General features: G+C 47.6%; 2 protein-coding genes across 5 annotated transcripts in view; one reads left to right on the top strand and one right to left on the bottom strand.

The window, feature by feature from the left end:
- PAIP2B (poly(A) binding protein interacting protein 2B) overlaps positions 1-12,254 on the top strand; it is a 47,083-nt gene extending 34,829 nt beyond the window's left edge. For both annotated transcript variants that reach the window (XM_052649753.1, XM_052649752.1), the window contains exons 2-4: positions 3,053-3,201; positions 5,100-5,276; positions 6,253-12,254. In XM_052649753.1, the coding sequence (XP_052505713.1) occupies positions 3,064-3,201; positions 5,100-5,276; positions 6,253-6,309 (372 nt within the window). In that variant the 5' untranslated portion in view covers positions 3,053-3,063 and the 3' untranslated portion in view covers positions 6,310-12,254. The remainder of the gene's footprint in view (positions 1-3,052; positions 3,202-5,099; positions 5,277-6,252) is intronic.
- A 3,036-nt stretch (positions 12,255-15,290) lies between these two features.
- On the bottom strand, positions 15,291-24,317 carry NAGK (N-acetylglucosamine kinase). 3 transcript variants are annotated; one of them, XM_052648588.1, is made up of 10 exons: positions 24,080-24,317; positions 22,012-22,096; positions 21,759-21,902; positions 20,857-20,998; positions 19,978-20,088; positions 19,175-19,287; positions 17,881-17,968; positions 16,804-16,901; positions 16,213-16,291; positions 15,291-15,614 (listed from the first exon to the last, which is right to left on the bottom strand). In XM_052648588.1, exons 1-10 carry the CDS (start codon positions 24,106-24,108, stop codon positions 15,424-15,426), a joined length of 1,080 nt encoding a protein of 359 aa, XP_052504548.1. In that variant the 5' UTR covers positions 24,109-24,317; the 3' UTR covers positions 15,291-15,423. The 3 variants fall into 3 exon arrangements, with proteins under 3 accessions (XP_052504548.1, XP_052504547.1, XP_052504549.1); XM_052648587.1 differs by having other exon boundaries at positions 21,759-21,857; positions 21,961-22,096; positions 24,080-24,315; XM_052648589.1 differs by having other exon boundaries at positions 21,759-21,857; positions 24,080-24,312.
- Positions 24,318-24,666: the final 349 nt, after the last annotated feature.

Here is a 24,666-nt window from a genome sequence, read left to right on the forward strand (position 1 = left end):
TTCCCAACCCAGGGATTGAACCCAGGTCTCCCACATTGCAGACAGATTCTCTACCAGCTGAGCCACCAGGGAAGCCCAAGAATACTGGGGTGGGTAGCCTATCCCTTCTCCAGGGGATCTTCCTGACCCAGAGATCAAACTGGGGTCTCCTGTACTGCAGGCAGATTCTTTACCAACTGAGCTATGAGCATAGTAACCAACTGCCAAATGAATCTTTGGAAAGTGCTATCCATCAAGGTTCAAGACCTGTTAAGTCTCTGATTAGAAATACCTATCTACTCAGTTGCCCTGAGGTTCGGAACATACTTGCTTCTATCATTGTTATGCTGAAAATGGAAGTGGTAAAAATAAAAACTGGTTTCCCCCCTTTTATAGCCATATGGGATTATTATTCTGGAGCAGTATTTGAAATAATCATTGATTTCTTTTGTCTCTGTCTGCTGCTGCTGCTGCTGCTAAGTCGCTTCAGTTGTGTCCGACTCTTGTGTGACCCCATAGACAGCAGCCCACCAGGCTTCCCTGTCCCTGGGATTCTCCAGGCAAGAACACTGGAGTAGGTTGCCATTTCCTTCTCCAATGCATGAAAGTGAAAAGTGAAAGAGAAGTCGCTCAGTCATGTCCGACTCTTTGCGACCCCATGGACGGTAGCCTACCAGGCTCCTCTGTCTGTGGGATTTTCCAGGCAAGAGTACTGGAGTGGGGTGCCATCGCCTTCTCCGGTCTCTGTCTAAAATATATTAAACTGGTATATTTCATACTAGGTGGCCTAATTAAACCAACAGTGAATTACATGGGTTCTGTCTTAAGTTCTCTTTGAACTATCAATGAATTATTTTTTCATCTTTTTTTATACAATTTTATTTACTGGGTCTTCGTTGCTGCGCACTGGCCTTTTCTCTAGTTGGGGTGAACAGGGGCTTCTTACTGCTTCTTCTCTTGTTGTGGAGCATGGGCTCTAGGGCACATGGGCGTAAGTAGTTGCGGTGTGTGGGCTCAGTAGTAGTGGTTCCCAGGCTCTAGACCACGGGCTCAATAGTTGCGGCACGTGGGCTTAGTCACTCCACAGCATGTTGGATCTTCCCAGGCCAGGGGTCGAAGTGTCCCCTGCATTGGTAGGCAGATTCTTTACCACTGAGCCACCAGGGAAGCCCATATTCTTATTACTCTTCACAACTGTACTTTGTCTTTTAAGGTTATATTTTCTAATGTTCATAACAGGTTTGAAAGTTGAAAAAACTTCAGTAACTTTTAGTGTACCCAGAAGCAGAGAAGAACTTTTTCATGAATGTTACCAAGACAGAAATAAGTGAAAAATAATGTATTAAAACTTAAAGGTGCCCCCAGGGAGCGCTGGGGAGAGGACTGAGCTGAGACTGAAAGGAGGAGACAGGCTGGAAAGGGAAAATTGCCTAAGCACGACGATCCATGGGTATTTATGAAGTTCCTAATATTGAGGAAGATTACAAAATATAAAAGCTTTTCATCTCGTGTTTCAGGAGTTGAGAATCTAACTAAGAGAAAGATAATACATATGAAACAGAGTAGTTAAGTAGTATTAAGACGATGCCCATTACCTACAAGAGCTTAGGGGAGGTACTATAGAGCGTAAAGACTACAGTGCTCCGTCTTTGTTTATCTGGTTATTTTTGGCCATGCTGGGTCTTCACGGCTGTGCCCAGGCTTCACTCGTTGCAGCGACCGGGGCTGCTCCTCAGTTTCGGTACGAGGGCCTCTCACTGCAGTAGCTTGTCTCGCTGCGGAGCGCGAGCTCTAGGTGCTTGGCCTCGGTAGCTGTGGTGCGAGGGCTTGGTCCGTAGCATGTGCTTTCTCCCTGAACCAGGGGTCGTGCCTGCGTCCCCTGCGTTGGCTGGCAGATTCTTAACCACTGGACCCCCAGGAAAGTCCTACAACTGTTTTTGAAGAATGGTTAAATTTTAAATAAAGAACTGAAAATAAATACAATCCAGATGATAGCAAGCATACCAAAATGAATTTGGAAGCCAAAAGAACACTCATGAGTGCAGATGAACAGGCACTTACATAATACCAGTGGGAATTTAAACTCTAGGCAGCTTGGCCATAAATCACGAGCCTTAAACAAACATTCTTTCCTATATGGCAGTTCTATTTTTAGGAATTATCTTAAGAAAATCATTAGAGAAATTGAACACAAGAAGTTCATCCCACCTTTATAATACAGAAACGCTGGAAACACACCAACTGACAGAATGTCTATATTAATATGGAAATGAGAAAGAGCAAATGATGGCACATCATGCTGTTACTATAAGAATGGGTGCTTGGGGAATGGGTGTGTGTATATGTGTCCTTAGGTACATAGGGGAAGTCAGCAAGCTTATATCCACCACATTGTGAATCATTTTTAACTCTGTATAGTTAGACAGCTGATGACCTTACTTTTTTCCTTTTTGCTTTCCAATGTGATAAGCATGTATTATTTTTTGAAATAGGTTTTAAAGAAAAACAGAGCTTAATAAGAATCAGAATAGGGACTTCCCTAGTAGTCCAGTGGCTAAGATTCTGTGCTTCCAGTGGAGGGGGCCCGGGTTCAATCCCTGGTCAAGGAACTAGATCTCACATGCTGCAACTCAGAGGTCACATGCTGAAATTAAGATCCTGCCTGCCACAGCTAAGACCCAGCACAAGCAAAAAAAAAAGAAAACAAAAAAAAAAAATCAGAATAAGGGGCAACCATTTACAATGTTTATTAAGAATGTATTTTTTCTACCTTTTTAAATGTTAGAGAAGCTATGATCTTGGTTAGGTTCTAGAACTTACAGAATTTTGGTTTGAAAAGGTCCTGTCCCACCCAGCACCCATCCCACTTGGCTAGAAAGGCTAACTGAGCTGAGATGTTTTTTCTTTTAACTCTTAAAGAATTGTACATCTGTATAGGTAACTAGTTACAGACTAGCATTTTCTGTTTATCTGTAGTTAATAACTTTGATTTAGAACATCAGAAGCATCTGGAAGAATCTTTTCATTTCCTGGATCCTTGTATCATTTTATCCTTTCTTTTGCTCCTGTGTAGGTTCTGTCATAATGAATGGATCCAGTGTGGCGAATACAGCACCCAATATAAAATCCAAAGAGGACCAGGTGTTAAATGGGCATGATGAGAAGGAAAACCCATTCGCAGAGTACATGTGGATGGAGAATGAAGAGGATTTCAACAGACAGGTAAAGAAGTGAAATGTAGTTCAACAGCTGTATTTTACCATCAGTCTGTCAAAAGAAAATTGTGTTCATTGGCTTTAGAATAACTTGAAAATACATAGACGCCTGATCAGGGCTGACCAAAAAGCAACTTCAGTTGCTAAGAGACCAAATTGAAGATACCTTGGAGGACAATATTGAAATTTTTCTATCATGCTAATTAAAAGAGGATCCAATGCCATGGTGTTCTGGTGTAGGCTTCTGGGAAACAGCAGCTGTGTGCAGACAGACCAGCCTGGCATGCCCCAAGTAGGAACTCAGGGACTGGCAGAATGCAAGTCTGAGATAGTGTATTTGGTGGGGGAAGGCTAGACTCCTTCCACAAAGACCCAGCAGTAATCAGTTGTCTTAAATCTCTGTGGTTGTAACACCCCCAGGTAAGCACTCCAGGTAGACAGGTGACTCTGCAACCACTTGATGCCCTCCATCATTTTGCCCTGCCACTCCCAGGGCACTTGGCAACTGTAGGGTAACTCGAAGTCAAGCCATAGGAAAGGGAGAGAGCCAAATGTCAAGGCAAAGGGTCTCCTTTTAACCAAATGATGCCAGAGTACTCACATCCCTTCTTGGGGACGTTATGTGATTATAGTTACATGGCCATATCCAGCATGGGAGACAGGAAATTCGATTTTAACTGTACAACTGGTGCTTTGGGGAGATGGAAACAAGTTTAGGAAACAGCCAGGAGTTTCCACCTGCTGTGGCTCACTGTGTTATGATCTGTGTGAACAGTACATAGACCATGCTTCCTATGACACCCGTGGGCCCAGGTAACTGCTTTTGTGGCTTGTGCCTGTAAATAAGGGTAGACTTAATATGGAAGAACATGTTATGCTCTCGGGGAAAGTTTTAGGGCAGATCCTGAGCAGTCATGTTAAATCTTGTAGTTTGGAAATATTTTCAGTTGTTATTTTAAGTACTTTGTAACTAATTTACTTGAGATTAAAAAAATAAAAAGTATAGTTAATTGTAAGGTTGAAATCATATGTTTAAGTCTTGCTACAGGTGACTTTTCCTTTGGATTCAACTATATTGGCTAGTTTGGGTGATTATTTTTGCTTGACTAGCCCTCTGGTGGCGGCATACGAGCTGTGAATCAGTCACCAGGCAGCCTACAGGGATGGCCAAACATGAAGCGGGAGGCCTGTGAAAATCACGCTGATCTCCAGAGTGAAGCATACTCTTTACCAAGAGTTAACAGGGTCTGCAAATAAGTATAAAATATCCTTGCTATATATTGCTTTAGATTTAAGATACTCTTTTTCAGAAATATGCAAGTTGTTTAAATATTTGTATTATTTCTTCTTGTTTTGAAAGAATTTTCTACTGGTATGCCAGAAAGTGTTCTTTATATCTTTCTAAGGTTCTGAAAGTATTTTTCTCCCGAAGGGGCTTTATTACTAGCAAAGGGGGCCAGAAGCTGGGAGTTGGTTTTGGTTTAATCTCCACTGTCCAGGTAGTAGTCTAGATACATAGTTCCTGAACCCTTTTCATACTTGTAAAATGGGAAATTTAAGAACCGCCTCTCAATAAGATTGAAAAAAAATGTCAAGCTTTAAAATGATTTTCTGTTAAGTGCCATATGAAAAATATCTGTGTCACATATTAGATCTGTGAAAACCTGGAATTTCTGCTATTTTGACTATTTCCTGTCTTATTTTTTATGGAATTTGATTGAAAATACTAAAAGTTATATTTCTTTCTAGCCTTTCATTAAAAGGATCATAATTCTTAGTAGATCTCATACAAGATCATTCTTAGTTGCAAAGTTATAACCTCTGAAAGAAAGAGGTAAAAAAAGACTAGAAAGTGTGAGTCCCACTGGGACAGTTAAGTCTGAGCTCTTCCCCGTTTCTTGCCAGGTGGAGGAGGAGCTGCAGGAGCAAGAATTCTTGGACCGCTGCTTTCAGGAGATGCTGGACGAGGAAGACCAAGACTGGTTTATTCCATCACGAGACCTGCCTCAGGCCATGGGACAGTTGCAGCAACAGTTGAATGGACTGTCAGTCAGTGATGGTCATGCTTCTGAAGATATTTTGGTAAGCGCATACGTAGTTCCACATGTGACAGTGAAAAGAATATAGGATTTGGAGTCACGTCTCTCTTTTTGGCCCAACAACCTTGGGCAAGCTTTGGCGCCCTCTGAGTCACTGTTTCTTCACTCACTCACCACCTGGGCATTAACAAGGGGGTGCACTGAAGATGTGCTGCACCTCTTAAAGCACCGTGGAAATGTGATTGCTGCAGCGTCACCAACTTTCATTTTCTCCAGCGGCATTTTCCAAACAGAATTGGGATTAAGGATAAAAATTTGAACATGGAAGAGGTTTGGTTTTAAATTATCATTTGCTGTTGTCCTTTTCTTTTACTGTCCCTCAAATCTGTATTTATAGTTTTGAATGATTCTGTTATAAAAACTGCTGGTTCATTTTGGAAGGAATATACTTCTAAGAGACTGTTTTCCACTTATAATTAGAAGACCAGATAAATGAATTCTCTGCCTTCCATGTTTACTTAATGTCAGAATTCCGTAAGTGACATTGTTCTTGCACAATTCATGTCTGAATGATTTTGCCTGGCAGTTTGCTGAGGTTTTAGATCAAGATCTTGTCAATCAAGAGAGTAGCTAAGCAAAGGGAGGATAGACAAAAACAATACAGGGATTGTGGTAACCAATCTAGTTTGATGGAGTACTCTGATTTTTATTGAGTTAAGGTACCTGTGAACTGAAAAATTATTTTTTGAGTCCAGGTTAACAAGCCTCTAATGAAAACATCATGAAGGGAACAGGAGTCTAAAGCAGGGAGGAGAAAATGAGGTTAGCAGGGGCTGAGTCCATCAGGAGCCGCTGAGAACAGTCCAGGAATAACTGCCTGAGTTGCAAGGAATTCTTTTTTTCTCTCCTTTGGGCTGAGAGGAAGGTACTGGTAATAACATAAACAAGGAGAAAATAAATTTTAAAGTGCTAAAGTGCAGCTTGCCTTGGGATTTATTATCTCTTGGTTCTTATTTCAGAGCAAAAGTAACCTGAATCCGGACGCCAAGGAATTTGTACCAGGAGTGAAGTACTGAGCTGACAGAAAGCGTTGAGGAGGACTTGTATGTCCCCACATCTGGGGACAGTGCTGCACAAAAAGGCGGAGCTGAAGAGGGGGGTGGGATGGGCAGGGGGTGCACAGCGGGGAAGGGAGCAGTGGTTTAACTTGGCACTGTGACTACAGTGACTGATGTGCTCAGTCTTTCTCTACAAGCCTCTCAGTGTTTCTCTTTTGTTCTGCTGACTTTCATTTGAAGCAATTTCCTATTATTTTTATTAGCTTTTCGATTTAGGGAAATTGCAGTCTTTCCTCATGCCCTCATCAGGAATGTTCTGCTGTGTGTGTTTAAAAGAATAAGCTGACCAAGAAAATCTGGGTGTTTAAAAATGCCCTCCCCACCCTGCTGTCTACTTACCAAGGGCAATGAACACCTGGAGCACTACATATTCAGTCTGTTGAGCTGGATGGGAAGAGGGTCAGTTGGAAGAAACAGGTATTGTAAACCAGAGTACACAGCTCCCTGACCCCTGGGGGTTTCCTGCAATGTGCGGGGATTACCACTAGCCTGCTGAGCCCGTGCCTCCTTGCCTGAACCCCATTCAAGGAAACACAGGCTTAAAAGTACTGGTTTACCAGTACTTTAGATGGTTGATAAACCAACTTTCATCAGCCATCTTTTGATGGCTGATGAAAGTACAGGAGAGGACTGGGATGGTGGTGTCACTTGAGTCATTGACTTACTGTTGACCTACTCTTGAGCCTCTGTTTACGGCTGCCATGAGACTCATTATTTACAAGGTATAAGAGTTCTAGGGTGGATTTGCCACGTCGTCTCTCATGGTGTCCAATCCCCTGTCTCCTTTCTGCCCTGAACCCTATTCTGTTTTGAAGAAGAGACTGTTACCAAAGGTGTGTGAGAGGCATGCAGTGCTGGCCATCAGCTTCAGTCTGGAGAGATCATCCTTGAATCCTGATAGTTATCGTCTTAAATTCATTTTGACAGGTTTTTCCCAGCCCTGTGAAGACTTGGTCCACCTGTATCTTAACTTTCCTTAAAAAGGTTTGTGTACAAACCTTTTATAAGTCCATGTACAAAACTTTTATAAGTCCATGTATTTTTCAGAACGCTAGCAAGAAGCTCCATTCACAGTTTGATGGTTCTCACCACCTTACAGAATTATGCAAAAGAACTCCAGAAAAGCCTCGGAGAGTGAGTCCCACTTGACCCTGTGACTGTGTGATGCGCCGGGACAGTTTCAGCAGTTATAAAGTTTTGCTGTTCCCACATGCCCAGCTTTTTGAGTTTTCTAGGTGGAACTTTCTGGGTATATTCTTTTCCTGCCCACAGGTCACAGGTGTTTTGGTTATTGTTGTTGTTGTTGTTGATACTCATAAGGAACTAAACTGGGCACCAGGAGATGCCTTTGTGTGCTGGAGAGGTTGGCAAAGTCAGGTCTGAAAAAGAGCGTGTCTGGTCCTGGCCATTCTCCCAGGATGGGCGAGGACTGGCAGGGGCCTGAGGAGAACAGTGGCCCCTCTGTATGACCGCCTGTCAGGAAAAGATCATGGAACTTGAATAAAGTCTGTAAATTCAGTATGTGTTTATGGGACAGAGGTTGGAAGGAAAGGACTAGGGCTGGAACACTTAAGAATTTCTCCTTTTTCTTATGAGGTCCCTTGCTGACTTTTCTAACAGCCACAGGGAAATGTCAGATTGAAAATACGAACCCATATTTCCAGATGGGCTCCTGAATTCGCAAAGCCTCTACCTTGAGAGACTGGAACTCTTTTAACTGTGTTCACGGAGGGCTGCAAATAAAGAAATGTCTTAATTCCAGCTTCAGCTTTCAGCTGGAATGTTTGCCTCTGATAAGGCGAGGACCTTGGAAGTGTAGAAACAAAGGTCTCTTTCTTCCAGGACTGCTGTTCCTCCTTCAATCTGCATCAGCTTGTCCGAGCTCAGAATTCTAAAGGCTGCTGAAAATGTGTTGGGATTACAGCAGGAGCCGTTTTCTAGACCATGGTGTCTCCATCACAAAGAGGACCGCGGATTCTTTCTGTGGCTGCTGGTCTGGGAAGTCCTTCAGGGATCTGCATGGAGCAGATCTTCATCCTGACGAAGGCGTGTCCTTCTGACACCTAGGCTAAGCTGTTAGGTGTGGTCCAAGTGGCTTGCTTCTCCTTCTGCTGTGGGTTTCATCTTGGATGTCAGCATGATTTCACAAGGCATATTTGGTCAGGAGTAAGAAAGCTTCCTGCCAGATAAGCAGCGGAACCCAAGGACTGGCCTGTCCAGTCCTATTGAGACACAGTGTGCTGACCCTGGGATCAGGAGGCAGCTGGCAGTGTGACCACCTTTTTAATGTATGTGTTTGTGCTTCTAGTGGTTCCTCTTGCATTCTGACTTTTCTCCATCTATTTTACGTTGTGAGGTGGGAGCACAGTTGTCACCCAGACCACGGGTCCAGCTATAGTCAGTTTGCCACCTCCTTAGCAGGAAATGCATGTGGGTCTTCCTGGGTCTTCAGTGAAGAAAGGCTGGACTCAGACTTTTCCTCATAGGAGAGATTATGGATGCAAGCCAGACTAGATCCGTTCTTTTCAGGATGAGGCTGGTATTATAAGTGATGATTTTGATGTTGAATTTAAGCCACTACTCTTTTTTTTTTTTTTTGGCAACTGGAAGTTTAAGTATAGAAACAGAACATGTATTTTTAACAATTGCCAATTCTGACTGGTCCCAGTCTTATTTTATTAGTGATTGATTTTGTGGTTATTGGACTCAAAACTCCAAAATGAAAAGTATTGTATATCTTGCTCTTCAAGAAGAAAAAAACAAATGCCTTTTAGTTTCTCCATCCCTTTGAACTGCAACAGAGAATTTGATGGATACAGCCTAGGCCTGAGCAGCTGCAGCTTTGGGTCTTTGGGCCAGTTTCTGACTGTGGCAGTTGATTTTAGGGTATCACATAAGGTCAAACCCCAGAAAATTGTAAGGAAAAGGCTGGACCTTTGCAGCACCTTTAGTTTCCAAAGTGAAAACAGCTTGGGTCTCTTTTTATTAAAATTACAATGCTAATTATGACTTTAAAGTGTTTTTAGAGGTAATCAGCATTTTTCAAATTGTGTATTACTATAATGGCAAAGTTCTGTCTTGCGTTTGGAGATGCTGGGAAGTAAGGTCAGTCAAACACTTTGACCTCAGAGTGTAAATTCATGTATGTCAGGGAGGAAAGTTGTGTGAAGAGGTAGCCAAAGGAAACTTCTTCAGTAGTGCTGCTACAAAGCCAGTATGTAAACACCAGGAGCCCAGGACTCTACACTGCTGAGATGGGAGGGGGCAAGTGTTCTTCGCTAAGGATCCTGGCATCACGTTTAATGGTGGTGTTTAATTTGGATTACATTGATGTATGAGCTCAGCCAGAGACCTGACAGTTTTGACCAAGATTTGGAAAGCATGTGGGAAAGACTGTATATCCCTGGCCACTCTCTTCCGGGGTAGATGTAGAGCTCATTAGTTTGGGAAGTGGGTGGAGAGAGCAGGAGGACTGACTGAGATCTGGTGAGCATCGGGAATGCTGGTTTCCTCCTCCCTTTGCCCGCAGTCACCCATGTGAACCATGTGAACCGTTTCCCCTCTCATTGCCCACACAGACTGTTGGTTCTCCTGGTCTCCATGTGGTACACAGCGTACTTTCTGCAGCCACTGCTCTGCTGCCTTGCAGATTTCATCCACAGGCTTGGTTGGTCACAATTTAGTAAGGTTTTTTTCCCCCTGTTTTTAATCTTCTATTTCTCCCATTTTGAAGCTGCCGTTAGTGACTAAGGACAGGGGAATAGGAGGCTGACCCAGGGACACATTCAGGTTTCCTACACGGCCTCTGAACGTGGCTCACTGCGTCCTGAGTTCACACTACTCATGTGTATGTGCTATGTCGCCTCAGTTGTGTCCGACTCTTTGCAGTCCTATGTAGCCCACCAGGCTCCTCTGTCCATGGGATTTACCAGGCAAGAATACTGGAGTGGGTTGCCATGTCCTCCTCCAGGGGATCCTCCCAGCCTAGGATCGGACCCAAGTCTCTCAAGTCTCCTGCATTGGCAGTCAGGTTCTTCACCACACTAGCTCTGCCTGGTCTCACTGCCCAATCCTCCATAGCCATCCACAGTCCAGATTTTGCCGGGGGAGGGGGGGTGTCATAGAGTGGGACAGCTAACTACACTGATCTCTACAGGGTGTTACAGGTTCATCACCCTACCTCCAGGGGACAGAAGAGAAATACAAAGGAACAGATGCACCATCTTTAAAGAAAAAGGCCCTTTATGTTTTGTTATCAGGAGTCTCATTTGTGAGGTCTGCTGAGCTTTCTTTCCCAGTCCTGTCTTCTTACTGGCTCCCTTTTAATATTGTAAATAGTAAGGAAAATGTTTTCACTCTGTAACTCAACACTAATTGAGAATCCTCTCTTGTTGATTGTGGGCCTTCGGAAATGTTTAATGCTTGATGGGTGGTTTGCATGACAGGGACTTTTTTTTTTTTTAACACCTTTATTGAGGCGTATTATCATAAAGTTTGCCCATTTTAAGTGTACAAGTCAGTGATTTTAATAACTTTCCTGAGTGGCACAGACATACAATTCTGTTTTAGAACCTTTCCATCCCCTCAATAAGATCCTTCATGTCTATTTACGTGGTACCCATGGTACTTGGAGAAGGCAATGGCAGACCACTCCAGTACTCTTGCCTGGAGAATCCCGTGGATGAAGGAGCCTGGTGAGCTGCAGTCCATGGGGTCGCTAAGAGTCAGACACGACTGAGCGACTTCACTGTGACTTTTCACTTTCATGCATTGGAGAAGGAAATGGCAACCCACTCCAGTATTCTTGTCTGGAGAATCCCAGGGACAGCGAGCCTGATGGGCTGCTGTCTATGGGGTCGCACAGAATTGGACATGACTGAAGCGACTTAGCAGCAGCAGCATGGTACTTGCCTAGCTCTAGGCGACCACTAATCTATTACTATAAATTTGCCTTTTCTGGACATAATCTCAATGGAATCATACAACCTGGTCTCTTGTATCTGGCTTTCTTCATTTAGTGTATTTTTGAGGTTAATCCATGACATACAATTTATGTTACTGGTTTGTTCCTTATTGCTAAATCATATTCCATTGATGGATATACCACATTTTGTCAGCAGGGAGTCTTACTAAACTTGGATTTCAACTTCTTGGGGTCTAAATGGAACCCTGAGAACACAGGACTCATGGGGGAGCTGGTGTGCATGTCAAAGGAACTGCTTATCAGAACCAGCTCTGCCATCAGAAGCTCCACGAGGAACCTGAACTGCTGCAGAAATTTTTATAATTTTGCATCTTATTTCTTGTATGACTTTCATGCTGTCTATGTCAGCATAATTAACAGCATCTGATAATTAACAAGTTAATGAGCATGTGTTTGAGCGGAAAGAAATGAAACTATCAATACTGCGTTGGATATGTTTTTCTCCTCACCTAGAGGGAAGAATCTCTGAACTTTCTAAACAATGTTATTTCCATTACAAAGCTGAACATGTGTTAAGATCATGCTGCCTTTGTCGGATCGATTTAGAAGAGGACAGCCAGCAGAGGAGGTCACGAGAAAGGGAGTGGTGCATCCCAGCGGGTCTGCGCGCAGCCTACGCATCTGCTGGTGTGGACAGTGCCAGGGCAGCTCAGCACCTCCAGCAGGCCCAGGCCTGGACTTTGGACCTTTTCCCCTATTTCTCAGGTGTTTAAAAGCTGTTTCTGTTCCTTTTTTTTCCCTATGTATACATTACATGGTAGTTGTTAACAGTTCTTTGTGGGAGGGGCAGAGCTTTAAAATTGAAGAAAATAATTTTCATAAACATATCAAAAATGGAAAAAAGTTACTTTTTAAAAAATTTGCTATACAAAGTGGCAGCTGTTGAAAATCTATCTCATTAAAATGAGAATAAAATGCATTTGCTGGCAGTGGTACTGTTTTTCCTTCAGTGGGGTCATTATATTAGAGGAGAGTATGTGTGTGTGTGATTTTGTCTCAATATGAAATCAGTTTTATTTGCACAATTTCCCACTCTAAAAAGTGTTACGAAGTATTAAAAGCATTGTCTTGGAAGTCAGACCTAAGTGAATCCCATCTCCATCGCTTAGTGCCTCTGGCCTGAACCTGTTTTATCTGTCAAGGTATAACACCTTTCTGGGGCTGTTGTGAAAATTTGACCACATATAATTTCAAATACAACCTGGCATATGATCAGCACTTAATACAGGGTAGTAATATTGGCAATAATATGAGTACCTTTGAACAGAGGCAGTAACAGGAAATCCTTGAGCTTGAAGGATAGCTGTTATTTTTCCTGTTCCTGGGCAAAACTTACTCCTTTCTAGAAAACAAGTAAACAGATTCTGTATTTGCCTTTCAACTACTGAACAAGGTAGCTCAGAGGTTAAAGCACCTGCCTGCAATGCGGGAGACCTGGGTTCGATCTCCTCCAGGGGTCGGGAAGATCCCCTGGAGAAGGAAATGACAACCCATTCCAGTATTCTTGCCTGGAGAATCCCATGGATGGAGGAGCCTGGTGGACTACAGTCCATGGGGTTGCAAAGAGCTGGACACAACTGAGCCACTTCACTTTCACTTCTTACTTTACTGAACAAGTCTGAGAGCCTGCTAGGTACCTGGCATTGTTCTAGGCACCAGGGCTGCTGACGTTAATAAGCAGGCATCATTCCTGCTCTTGGGGAGGTAAGTTACTCTTTACACCTTGCTTGAACCTCCCATTGATTCTCTGAGAGGCTTTATTTTATATGGTAGAAAGATCAGGGGATCAGACCCTAGCCTATGGGTTTTGAGCGCTTTTCTTTGCCTCCTTCTTACAATCAGATTTCTAAAACTCTGACTTACCTATTTACAGCTTTTTGAGATGCTGCAGTTATGTCTATACAAGGCCTGAACGATTCACAGCCTTTAAGATGTGCATCGTCCAGAACTTTCACTCAAAATTTAAGTATAATAAAGTACAGATACTGTAAACAGTACAGTCCATACATTTTCACCAAACTTTGTTGGTATAAGGGTATCATTCATTTTTAATCTTTGTATTAAAAACCTTCAGAGCACTCATCACAGCTGGCAGACATCTCAGTAAATGCTTGCTGACGGGGTGGCGCATGTGAGGCCATGCTGTCCATGAGGTAACGCAGGTAGTGAGGCAATGCTGGCCTCTTCAAGTGCAGTTTTTGTTCCCAGCTGTCTTGCTTGGCTGTTGAGCTCAGATGAACACATGCATTCCCAACGGCTTGGCAGTATGGAATTCCATTAATTTATCCTAACTTGTTAGGGAAGGAGATTATAAATTTAAAGGAGAATCTCATTAAAAATCACTTACGACTTAACGACCTTCTGTACTGCAGAAGCCTGACTGGAGAATAAGCTACCCCATCACATCTCCTTTGGCCAAAGGAAACAGGAACACATCTGACCTTGTACACTTCAGTGTTGCCTTCATTTTTTCAACTAATATTCAGTAAGCACTCATGAGTTGGCCAGTCCCATCACTTCATGGCAAATAGATGGAGAAACAGTGGAAACAGTGGCTGACTTTATTTTCCTGGGCTCCAAAATTACTGCAGATGGTGACTGCAGCCATGAAATTAAAAGACGCTTACTCCTTGGAAGAAAAGTTATGAACAACCTAGACAGCATATTAAAAAGCAGAGACATTACTTTGCCAACAAAGGTCCGTCTAGTCAAGGCTATGGTTTTTCCAGTGGTCACGTATGGATGTGACAGTTGGACTATAAAGAAAGCTGAGCGCCAAAGAATTGATGCTTTTGAACTGTGGTGTTGGTCTTGAGAGTCCCTTGGACTGCAAGGAGATCCAACCAGTCCACCCTAAAGGAGATCAGTCCTGGGTGTTCATTGGAAGGACTGATGTTGAAGCTGCAACTCCAATAGTTTAGCCACCTGATGTAAAGAGCTGACTCATTTGAGAAGACCCTGATGCTGGGAAAGATTGAGGGCAGGGGGAGAAGGGGATGACAGAGGATGAGATGGTTGGATGGCATCACCGACTCAATGGACATGGGTTTGGCTGGACTCCGGGAGTTGGCGATGGACAGGGAGGCCTGGCGTTCTGCGGTTCATGGGGTCACAGAGTCAGACATGACTGAGCGACTGAACTGAACTGAACATGAAAGTGAAAAGTGAAAGTGAAGTTGCTCAGTCATTTCCAACTCTTTGTGACCCCATGGACTGTAGCCTACCAGGCTCCTCAGTCCATGGAATTTTCCAGGCAAGAGTACTGGAATGGGCTGCCATTTCCTTCTCCAGGGCATCTTCCCAACCCAGGGATTGAACCCGGGTCTCCCACATTGCAGGCAGACGCTTTACCGTCTGAGCCACCAGGTTGGCACTAAAGTCAATCAGCCAGTGCTCCTCACTGTGCTCCAAGACCTCCACTGTTCAGCTGGAATAGTAGAGCCCTGACAATGGTATGAAGTGATAGCTGTTCCCTGAAGAGCATAAATATGTCTTATTTAAATTCTTCACTAATAGTTTCAGATTCTAAATCCAAAATCCAGTGAGGTAACAATTCTTCCAGATTAGAACTGTCTGCTGTCCCCTAAATCCTACTGGAACTATCAAGAGAGGTATGATATGTCTAAGGTTATTCCTGGTGATGTTCCCCATGGAGAACACTTTGTTCTACTAAACATGGTCAGGCAAGGATTTTTACCCAGTTTGACAGGAGAAAATTGAGATCACAGGTTAACTGGCAGCCACGTGGCATATGAGTATCTCGCATGAGGGGTGGGGGCAGCACACAGATGGATTATCTAACTGTGTGGTGAGACTGCAGACCACAGGTCAAGCACCTGAGCATGGGGCTTTAAATCCCAAGCTAAAACCATTTCAGAGCCCTCTGGTATACCTGCTGGCAAGTAAGCTGAGGATGTACACAGCAAATGTGCTTGGTAACAATCCAGCTGGGGAGTGGTTAAAGTGCATTTATTTTCTTCTATATGTGTTTCTCTCTTTACAAAAAAAAGGAAAAGGAGAAAAAGCCTCCTGCCTTCCAGCACCCGATGTCCACTGGGCTTAGAGAGGGTAGAGCCGGGGCTGGTGCCCTAGGAGAAGGTATAGGAGTAGAAGGCAATGGCATTGGCGCTGTAGTCCATGGGGAGGAGGTGCCCGACGTGCCTGGCCCCAAGGCTGGCCGCGCCCAGGGCGGAGGAGTGTTCAAGCTTCAACAGGGTGAAGCCTGAGAAGGAGTTCTGAGCCTGGATCTCTCTGCCTTGGGTCAGCGCCAAAAGGAAACCTGGAGGAAGGAATGCAGAAGACAGAGCTAAGAGACCAGGAAAAAGGTGGGGCAGAGGGAGGCAAAGCAGAGAGCCAGGTTCAGAGGCCTCCTGTGGGGACCCACACGCCAAACCCCTCACAGGTGGCGCAGCAGGCAGCGGCGGCCCAGGGATGGCTGTGGGAGACCGGAGCCCGCGGCCCCCCTGCCACCTGGGGGTTCCATCGGGTCCCAGAGCTACTGCGGTGTCATGAAAACCACACAGCCACCTAACACAAGCCACCCTCTGCCCTTCGAGGTAGGGTTATAATGACTGGGCTGTCACGACATGCTGGTCAGAAGCTCCGACTTCAAGTTAGATCTGTCTTTAGTTTTTAAAAGGTGGGGCTTATTTACTAAGTCCTACAAGAGTTCGAGGAAGCTGGATGGGACAGTGAAAAAAGGCTCCCTGGAAGACTGAAGGTTGAGGGTCTTGGCCTGAGACATCAGTAGCCTGTCCAGGCTTCGGGGCCCAGGTCTCAAGTCCTCCCCGAGGCAGGCAGTTTGCCCAGGCCACCCACTTTCCAGCCCCATCCCTCGCCCTTGCTCATCCCCACAGGGCCCCCCAGCCTATGCTCACCTTCCTTCAGCAGCTCCCAGCTCTTCCACACAGAGCCCACACACAGGATGGGAAGGCCCATCTCTCCCTGGAACAAGACCTGGCGGAAAGCAGAAATGGAAACTGGGGGCGACCAAGCCTCACCAGTGCCAGAGGGGGCAGTTTTTTAGGACCAACCCAACCTACCCTAGACACTCTCCCTCTAGCTGAGAGCCAGAAGGTGGACTGGAGGAAAAGGAAAAAAGGGAGGAAAATAAACTCATAAAGGCGAGGGAAAGAAGGGAAAGCAATAATGGGTTGAGGAGCAACAGAGAGCAAGGAAAGAAGGGAGGGGAAGGGACAGAAGCAGGACTGAACTAGTCACAACAGCACAGACCCCACAGTCAGCCAATCTGTTACATATACAAACACCACGGGACCAGCCTCGAAGGGCAGGCACCGAGCCAAACCATTGTTTGGTTACAGACTTCCCACAGAATTTTCCGCATACCCTACATTACTTTAGAGTTGTATCCAGTTTACACAGAGTTTGATGGGACAACCTCATCCTAACAGGAAAGAGCCAGATCTGGGTCAGCAGCTTCCCAACCTCCGATTCCCCCCTTAACTCACCGGGTCAATCTCAGGCAACACTGCCACCACATGTCTGCCCAGCATCTCCCCGGCCTTCCTGAAGATGTAACGGGAAAGGGGGTCTCCCTGCTGAGCACCTGGGTGGGAAGGAAGAAAGGCAGCGGGTGAGCATCAAGGGGGCTGCCACCTTGTTCACCCACCTTCTCTGTGGCAGGGCAGCCACTGGGGGAGAGCCAATGGCTAGCAGAGGCTCAGTCAGGAGTCGGGGCTTGCGTGCTGACCGGTGGTAAGCCAGCCTCAGGCGGGCCTCTCGTCCTCACTGCCCCTGCCCCGTCCAGGGACTTCCACCCTAGAAGAGTGTCCTGCACAGAGGTGGCTCACTCCAGGCACTCAAGAAAGGGCGCCCCCCTGGACAAAACACTGGTGCCTGGTCTGTGCTCTAACTTCACTGAGTCATTCAATCTGTCCCTGCGGGTTTCTCAGCTCTGGGAAGCCAGAACTTGAACAGCCAGCTGCTACTGCTGTCGGGGCCCCCCACCCACCTCCAACAGTCTGCTGTTGGTCAGCCCAGCCCCTTCCTGGCTCTGCTCTGAAAGGGCCTCAGGCCAGCAGGATCTAAGGGGGCCCTACAATGCCCTGAGGCTGCAGGAATCAGCCTCAAGGAAATGAAGGGAGTGTGGACCGTACAGTGGAGAAAAAGCAATGTGCAGACACACGAGACCTCGCTTAACTTCCCCTGATAACCAACCAAATATGCCTAACCTCTGTGTGCTCCCCTAGTACTCTGGGTATCACTGGTTAAAAAAGAAAGTTATAGATTTTCCCAAAGGATAACTGCTTCATGAATGTCTCAGATACAGACATCCAGCCTGCACAAGCCCTGATAGCTGTCAGGAAGAGAAACAGGCAACATAAAACAACTGTCCACACAACCTGAGCGTCCTTCTGCTTCCACCCTGTGGCCTACCAGAACCAAGGCCCATGGTGGCAGAAAACCAAGGTCACTTGGTCAAAGGCAAACTGACTTCCAATCCCCATCTGAATCCTACTCCATCCTCCAAATAGGGAGGTCTTTGCAGAACAAAATCAGATAAAACCCTGCCCCATCTCCAGTACCTTCTGCAACTTTCCGGCAAAACCCAGCAAACCTGCATTTATCAAAGTCCCTGTACAGGTGGGTGAGGATTCCTAGCCGATCTGGCACCTGGGAGACAGAGAGGGCACAAGACAGTCAGCGGAGGCAAAGGAAAATTCCCAGCCAGCCCGCCCAGGTGGCCTTCCTGCTGTCTCTCCTGTTAGAAGAGCTGGAGTAATATTTGTTTAAGCTTGAGAGAGTAGAAGGATTGGAGATGCGTCGTTTGAGAAAAGTTGTGTTTTCCCCAGCATGGCATCTACTCTCTTTAGGGGTTGCCTGAACACGACGCAGAGCAGCCTGGTCTCACCAAAGAGTGCTCTGTAGTTCTTCAGGTGCTGATGACTACTGCTCACCACACCTCTCCCTTAAATGGCACAGGGCAGATCAAAAAGAAACTGATTTGTTTTCCCCACATGTATTTCACCACAGGTCCATCTTCTATCACAACAAACTTACACACCTGTGATGCCTTTGAAGGTCCCAAAGAATGAGGGACTCCCTAGACAACATTACTAAAACGGAAGGGGGGGGCACTAAAATTTGAGCATGTTAAGCATGTTACACACCCTCGGTCAGTTAATCTTTGTAACGACTTAATGACTAAAGGATGAGGGAGGGAGGAGCAGACATATTAGTGGAGTTCAGCAATCTGCTGGGTCAGGTGAGACCCCTGCTTGCTCGTAGGGCCCTCAGCCAGAGAGATGTCTAGCAAATAAACTGATTTCCCTTCTCCCCACCTCCACCTCTAGTGCAGCTAAAGGCAGCTGCTTCCTAACCCACTGCAAACGAGCACAGCCCAGACAAGGGCAGTCGATCCTGCCGCCCTGGGTGGGAGGCTGTACCTTCCCAAGAACTCTCCCTGCCCACCTTTTTAACAGGCTCTCCTCCCTGACCACACAGGCCAGAGGTGGCTCACGGTCCAGTGGACCTGATCAGACCGAACCTGCTGCCCCTGGGTCTGTGTGCACTGGCTCCCAATCTCACCCTGCACCTCTCCTTGCAGCCTAAAATGGCATCTGCCTTCACCTCCCCGCAGAGTCTAGCTGCCCAAGGATGAAGTCTAGCTTGGCCCCACTCCTCATGCCTGACACCCTCGGGGAAAGCAGCACCCACCTCATTCTGAATCCTGTCCCCACTGACGACTTCTCCATCCTCCAGCTCTGACCCACAGTTCACCCCGACTTCCCCTGGCCCACCCAGTCCCTCTCCCGAACCCACTCCTGCTCCGTCTCCCACTGTCCTATCCACACGGGCATGTTTACTGGGTGCAAGTACCTGGAAATAGTGGAACATGGCTTGTTTGACATAGCCAATGTCATGAGGAGCCGCCTCTAGGTTGTCGACGGAGTCAAACACTATTTTCACTGCTTGGTGTGCAATCCAATAGGCTGCAGAGAGCAGAAAGGACTAAGAAGACAGGGCAGTCTCCCCAAGTTCACAGGGAAGGACAGTCAGACCTAGACAGGGTTGGGTATTACAGAGAATTAGGTGCCCCGATTCCCAGCCTGGGGTCCTCTAATTAAACTGTATCTGATCCATAGAAGGGAAAGCTGGAGGGGGGAGACAGAACAGGTTAAGCTGTGTCACTTTCGCTCCCATCCCCAAATAAAGACCGGGTCAGCCAGCTGCCCCTCAAACCACTGTCGTCACTGCCAGGAACTAGACCATAATGGCCTTCATGAACACGTTCACCTGCTACCTATAAAGAGGTGATGGTGGAAGGAGTTTCTATACCCCTTTCCCGCTAGCAGACTAGCATGCATCTTGTGACTTCCACGGCCTTAACCTTCATAGTGTCAGTTCCCTCCAAAGAACTCCAAAGGTCAACATAGGTAAGCAACAGCTGTTATGCTGAGGCATGAATCTGAGTCCAGGGTGCAAGTTACTGCTGAAGAGCAGGGCCTGCCACTAACCCAGCATTTGTATCTCTACGATCTTCGTCATTACCCTGTGCTCAGATTCAGGCGCTGTTCCCCCAAGAGTCCCCAGGGGTCTTCAGGCTGAGGGGAGAGGAAGATGGGGAATGGCAGGGAGGGAAGGTCCAGGACCCTGGACAGGTCCAGTCGGCGGGAGCTCACCTGAGCCCTCATCTCCCATCATGTGGCCCCAGCCGCCACAGCCGCTCTCAGAGCCATCGGGGTTGATGAGCCTGCAGTTGGAGCCTGTCCCAGAGATGAGCACGATCCCACCTGGAAAGGGCACAGGAGGCTCAGTGTGGCTGACTCTGCACAGAGCTCAGAGCTTCCGACTGACGAAAGGATGGACAGAAACCAGCCCAAGCAAAGGGATCACCACCCAACTTTGGGGAGAAAACCCAGCCCAGCTAGTTTCCTGCCTGAAGATGGTGGGCCTAGGTCTCAAAAGAACTCCAGTCACATAGAGCCCTTCTCCAAAGAGGAATCCAAGTCTGTGTCTCCATGCCCAGCCAGCCTTCAAGTGACTACCTGCTTTGCTGAGTCCCTGCCATGTGCCAGGGGTTGTGTGAGACCCTGTTCACACGGCGCTACTCATTCAAGGCCCTAAACCACCTTAAGAATACAATTATCCCCATTTTCTAGATGAGGAAATTGGGATTCAGAGAGTTCTGTAACTTCTCCAAGATGGTACAGCTGGCAAAACAGGCCATCTCATGATCCCATAGCTTTTACATTCCCAACAGAGTGCCTCCCAGTCTTTTCAGCACTGGCTGCTGTCCCCAGCCAGCTTCATCACTGCATGGCCCATTCCTCCTCTGCAGCGGACTCCTGTGTTTGACTCCTGTCTCACTTCCTATGAAGATACCCTTCCTGCCCTCCCGCCTCTGCCCAGTCCTTGCTCTAGCAAGCTTCTGCTAATGAAAGGAGTGGGGGCCATGGTGGAGGCTGCTCCCCAGACATTTGCAAGTCAAGTTCTGCCAGCTAAAGGGGCTTCCCCAAGAAAACCGGTTCTCAACCTCACCCCTCCCTCCACCTCCTCACCATCCGGCGTAGCTGTGGCGATGGAGCCGGCGGCATCGGTGGTGATTAAGTAGCTTTCACTCAGGTAGGGAAATCGGTCCCTCAGCTCCTCCATCAGCATCCTCACCGCGTCCTCCTGTTCCCCACCGCTCAGGGATAGGCCCTAGGCCACGTGGGAGGTGAGTGAGCAAGCACAGGCCCAGACCCAGCTCCTTTCTCAGCCCCCTCCCCTCCTGATGACTGCCCCTGCTTGCTACAGCTGGGCCTTCCCTGTTCACGCAGCCCAGTTCTCCTTCCTCCTTCCTCAGAAGGCTGAGGCTGCAAGAACCGGGACTGAGCATGGACAAGACAAGGGATTCAACACCGCCAGGTCTGGAGCTGGGAAGGACAACAGCACCCTTAGAAAAACCAGGCAGAGGACCAAGCGGAGAAGAGAGGAGCTTGGTTTGGAATGCGTGGCGTTTGGCCATGCCTGCAGGACATCTCACGAACACGTCCAGGGACAAGCCAGAGCTACAGTGACCTGAAAGTAAGCTCTGAGCCAGGAATATTAGCTAACATTTAATCAGCGCTCATGTATCAGGCTCTGTGCGAACCACTCTGGGATGTAGCACGTCATTTTACTTTCCCAGCAACTGAGGTAGCTACTGTTATCTGCATTTCCCAAATGAGGAAACTGGAGGCTTAGAGAAGATAAGTAACGTGCTGAAGGTCACCCAGATGCTAAGTGACAAAGCTGGGGTTCAAACCAAGGCCTCAAGGCTTTCCAAAGCCCTGTGCTCTTCCAATCCTGTGGCTTGTAGGTGACAATGCAGCCACAAGAATGTACGTGTTTTTCCCTCTGCAGTCACCAGACTCCTCAAGTTCAAACTCACTGTCTCAGCATCGCTGTGACCTAATTCCCAAGCGCTACCCAGACTCACCAAGCTTCGGAGAGGAACCAGAGGATCCACCCCTGCTTTCCGTTTGGCCCTGTTCACCATCTCGTTGATCCTCTCCACGCACTTGTCTGTCCCGATCAGCTGGCCCCAATCAAGGGAAGGAGGCGTTACAAAGGCACGCGTGACCTGTGTTGCCCCAAAGGCTGCTAAGTGAGCCCCCAGCCACCAGATTAACAGGACTTACAGAGAATAAAACCACAATCAAGCCCACTGGTCCCCTCAGTGTGGCCTTTACCCAGTGGTTTGTGCTGAGTCCATCTGCTTCTGCCAGGATCTGCCCATCCTCTGAGAGTAAAAGGACCTTGGATCGTGTGCCTCCCCTAGAGAACACAAGGGGGCACTCAGTCTTAACTCAGAAAAACCTGCAGATAACAGCTAAACCTGTGCAGTCCTTGTCACAGGCAGAGCCCAGTGTAAGGGAGATAGTTTCAGCAAACCCAGTTACCACTCCCAAACCTTCCTTTGTGGCTGAGTGATTGCTATGCTCTTGGACTTCCGAAATGCAGTTCCCATTCAGCTTCCCTCCGGGGCATCCTACTTATCCTCCAAGACCCTTTGCCTTGAAACCCCTGATGTGTGGCCAGCCACCACAGCTCCATTAGTTCAGACGTGTCAGTGCTCCCCACCCCACCCACCCCGGGCTCCTCTGTATTAGTGTGTTAAGCTGTTTTCCTGTTTGCCTCTCACTAGACTACAAGTTTCATGGGGTCAAGCTCTGGATCATTTATTTACCCTCAACTTGGCACAGGTAGATAAAAGGAACGGCAAGTCTCTCTACTTCTCTCACAATAGCTAAAGGTTGCCTTTAGCAGCTTCAGCTGCCAAGGTCTTTAAGTCACCCTTGTGAGAGACAGTGACAGATGGGAAAGAGAGTTAATACCTGCTTAAGCAACTAAATGGTCAAATGCTGGGACATGGTAGTTTGGAGGGAGGTCTGTGGTGGTGTGATGTATGTTTCTTTATTGATCAGTACTTCTAGGACTATCAGAAGAGGACACTGAATACCTGCTGATCAAACTCAAAGATGACAAGAAGTTTCAAGGGGTAGTTAATGCATGAGGTGGCACATTGTCCCCAAAGAACTTCTTAACAAACTGGCAAAAAGGTTTAATATGTTACACATGAATAAGACCAGGATGAACACAAACTGTACTTAGTTTAAAAACTGCAATAGATACAGGGCAGGAGAGATTGATCATAACCACGCATGTGAAAGAGAAGACTCCGGGGTCCATGTGTCTGCAGTGAGATGTGACTGCTATAGAAGCAGTCCAAGCTCAGATTAAAAAATGCTCTAGCTCAGACAACAGCCACTCTCTGCTCTGATCTGACACACCCAGATTCATAGAACTTGTCACTGGCAGGGAATTTTGGCGATCATTCTGTTCATTGCTCTTCTCACTTCACACATGTGGTAACTGAAGCCCAGACAGGGCAAAAGTCTTGCCCATGGTGATACCAAGGAGAAAAGTTATTACAAAAGTCTGGCAGACAAGCTTCACAGCAGGAAATATGCAAGAACAAGAGGGCTGGATCTAGTGTGAGGAGCCTTAAGTGACAGTAAGAACGGGGAGGATTAAAAAAAAAAAGAAAAGAATGGAGGGGTTTCAGACATCAGGACAGGCTAGCGCTCCGACCGCCCCAGCTTTAGTCCCCGCGCACAGTCGTGTCTGACTCTTTGCAACCCTATGGACTGTAGCCCACCAGGCTCCTCTGTCCATGGGATTCTCCAAGCAAGAATACTAGAGTGGACTGCCATTTCCTCCTCCAGGGAATCTTCCCAACTCAGGGATCCAATACGTCTCCTGCAGCGGCAAGTGGATTCTTCACCACTGCGCCACCTGTGATGACCCTTAGATACCAGATACCTTCTGGCAAAGCTCACTGTTCCGGATTCCACCACACTCCCGCTCCCCACCCCCACTCCAACAACTTCACACCTGACACCTGCTCTGCAAAACTCTCGGGAGCAGGAATGGAAAAAAAGAGAGCTGCTCCAGCGGAACTCCGGTGGAGTGGGTCTTTCGTGCGAGAAAGGGGCGTGTTTCCTCACAAAACACAAAGGACCCACCCCGGCGTGTGGCCGTGGCAAACAGTGCCTGCAAAGTACTTGACGGCGCCCCCAAGGGCACCGCTGCGCCTGCACACACTCCTTCTCCGCAAGGCCCCGCAGCCCCAAAGCCCAGGTGAGGCATGGACCGAACCCTCACTGAGGCGGGAGGTCACCAGCCTGCCGGCCCGGCTACGGCCTTCCTTTCGCCCAGGACGCCCCTCCCGGCCTCCCCGCTCCGGACCGCACTCACCCCTCTACGCCCCCGTACAGCGTAACCATGCTGCTGCTACCGTCACCGCGGAGCCCGCCGTTCGCTTCCCTCCCGGCTGCGATTCGCTCCCTCCAGGCCGCAGGGCACCACTCCGCGTCACGTGAACACCGCTGCGGGCCAGCTGACTCCCGGCGCGCGTGCGTGGGGCGTGGCGCCGCGGCCCGCCCTCAGCCGCGGAGCCGCAGGTCCCGCTGGTGCACCCGGCGGGACAGTGCCGTCGGCGGCGGCTGCTGCAGCTTCCCTCCCCACCTCCTGCGCTCTGCTTCTGGAGACGGATACGGGATCCCAAGTGCAGGAGCCCGAAAGGGGTATTCAGGCCAGACCCCACCCCCCGCCCCGACCCAGACCCGTCACCGCCTCGCTCGCCCCTCACTGCCCGGAAGGTGGTGGCAGCTCCGCCTCGCGCATGCGCAAAGCTTGGGAGCCACGTAGACTGGAGGTGAAACTGATCTTGACGCCGGTCGGCAGAGCACCTTCGCGGTGTGGGATCGCGGATCCCTGGAAGTCTCAACAGATGCCCAACACATGCCCAACGATGGCAGAGTCACACCATGCGCCCATGAGTA

Source organism: Budorcas taxicolor, chromosome 11 (assembly GCF_023091745.1).
Source record: "Budorcas taxicolor isolate Tak-1 chromosome 11, Takin1.1, whole genome shotgun sequence".
Lineage (NCBI taxonomy): Eukaryota > Metazoa > Chordata > Mammalia > Artiodactyla > Bovidae > Budorcas > Budorcas taxicolor.

Coding starts and splice junctions, on each gene's coding strand:
- NAGK (XM_052648587.1), bottom strand. CDS start 24,108: ATGGTTACGCTGTACGGGGGCGTAGAGGG. Junction 20,089..20,856: donor CGCCACAGCTACGCCGGATG/GTGAGGAGGTGG, acceptor TGCCCTTTCCAG/GTGGGATCGTGCTCATCTCT. Junction 16,902..17,880: donor TTGCCGGAAAGTTGCAGAAG/GTACTGGAGATG, acceptor CTTCCCACCCAG/GTGCTCAGCAGGGAGACCCC.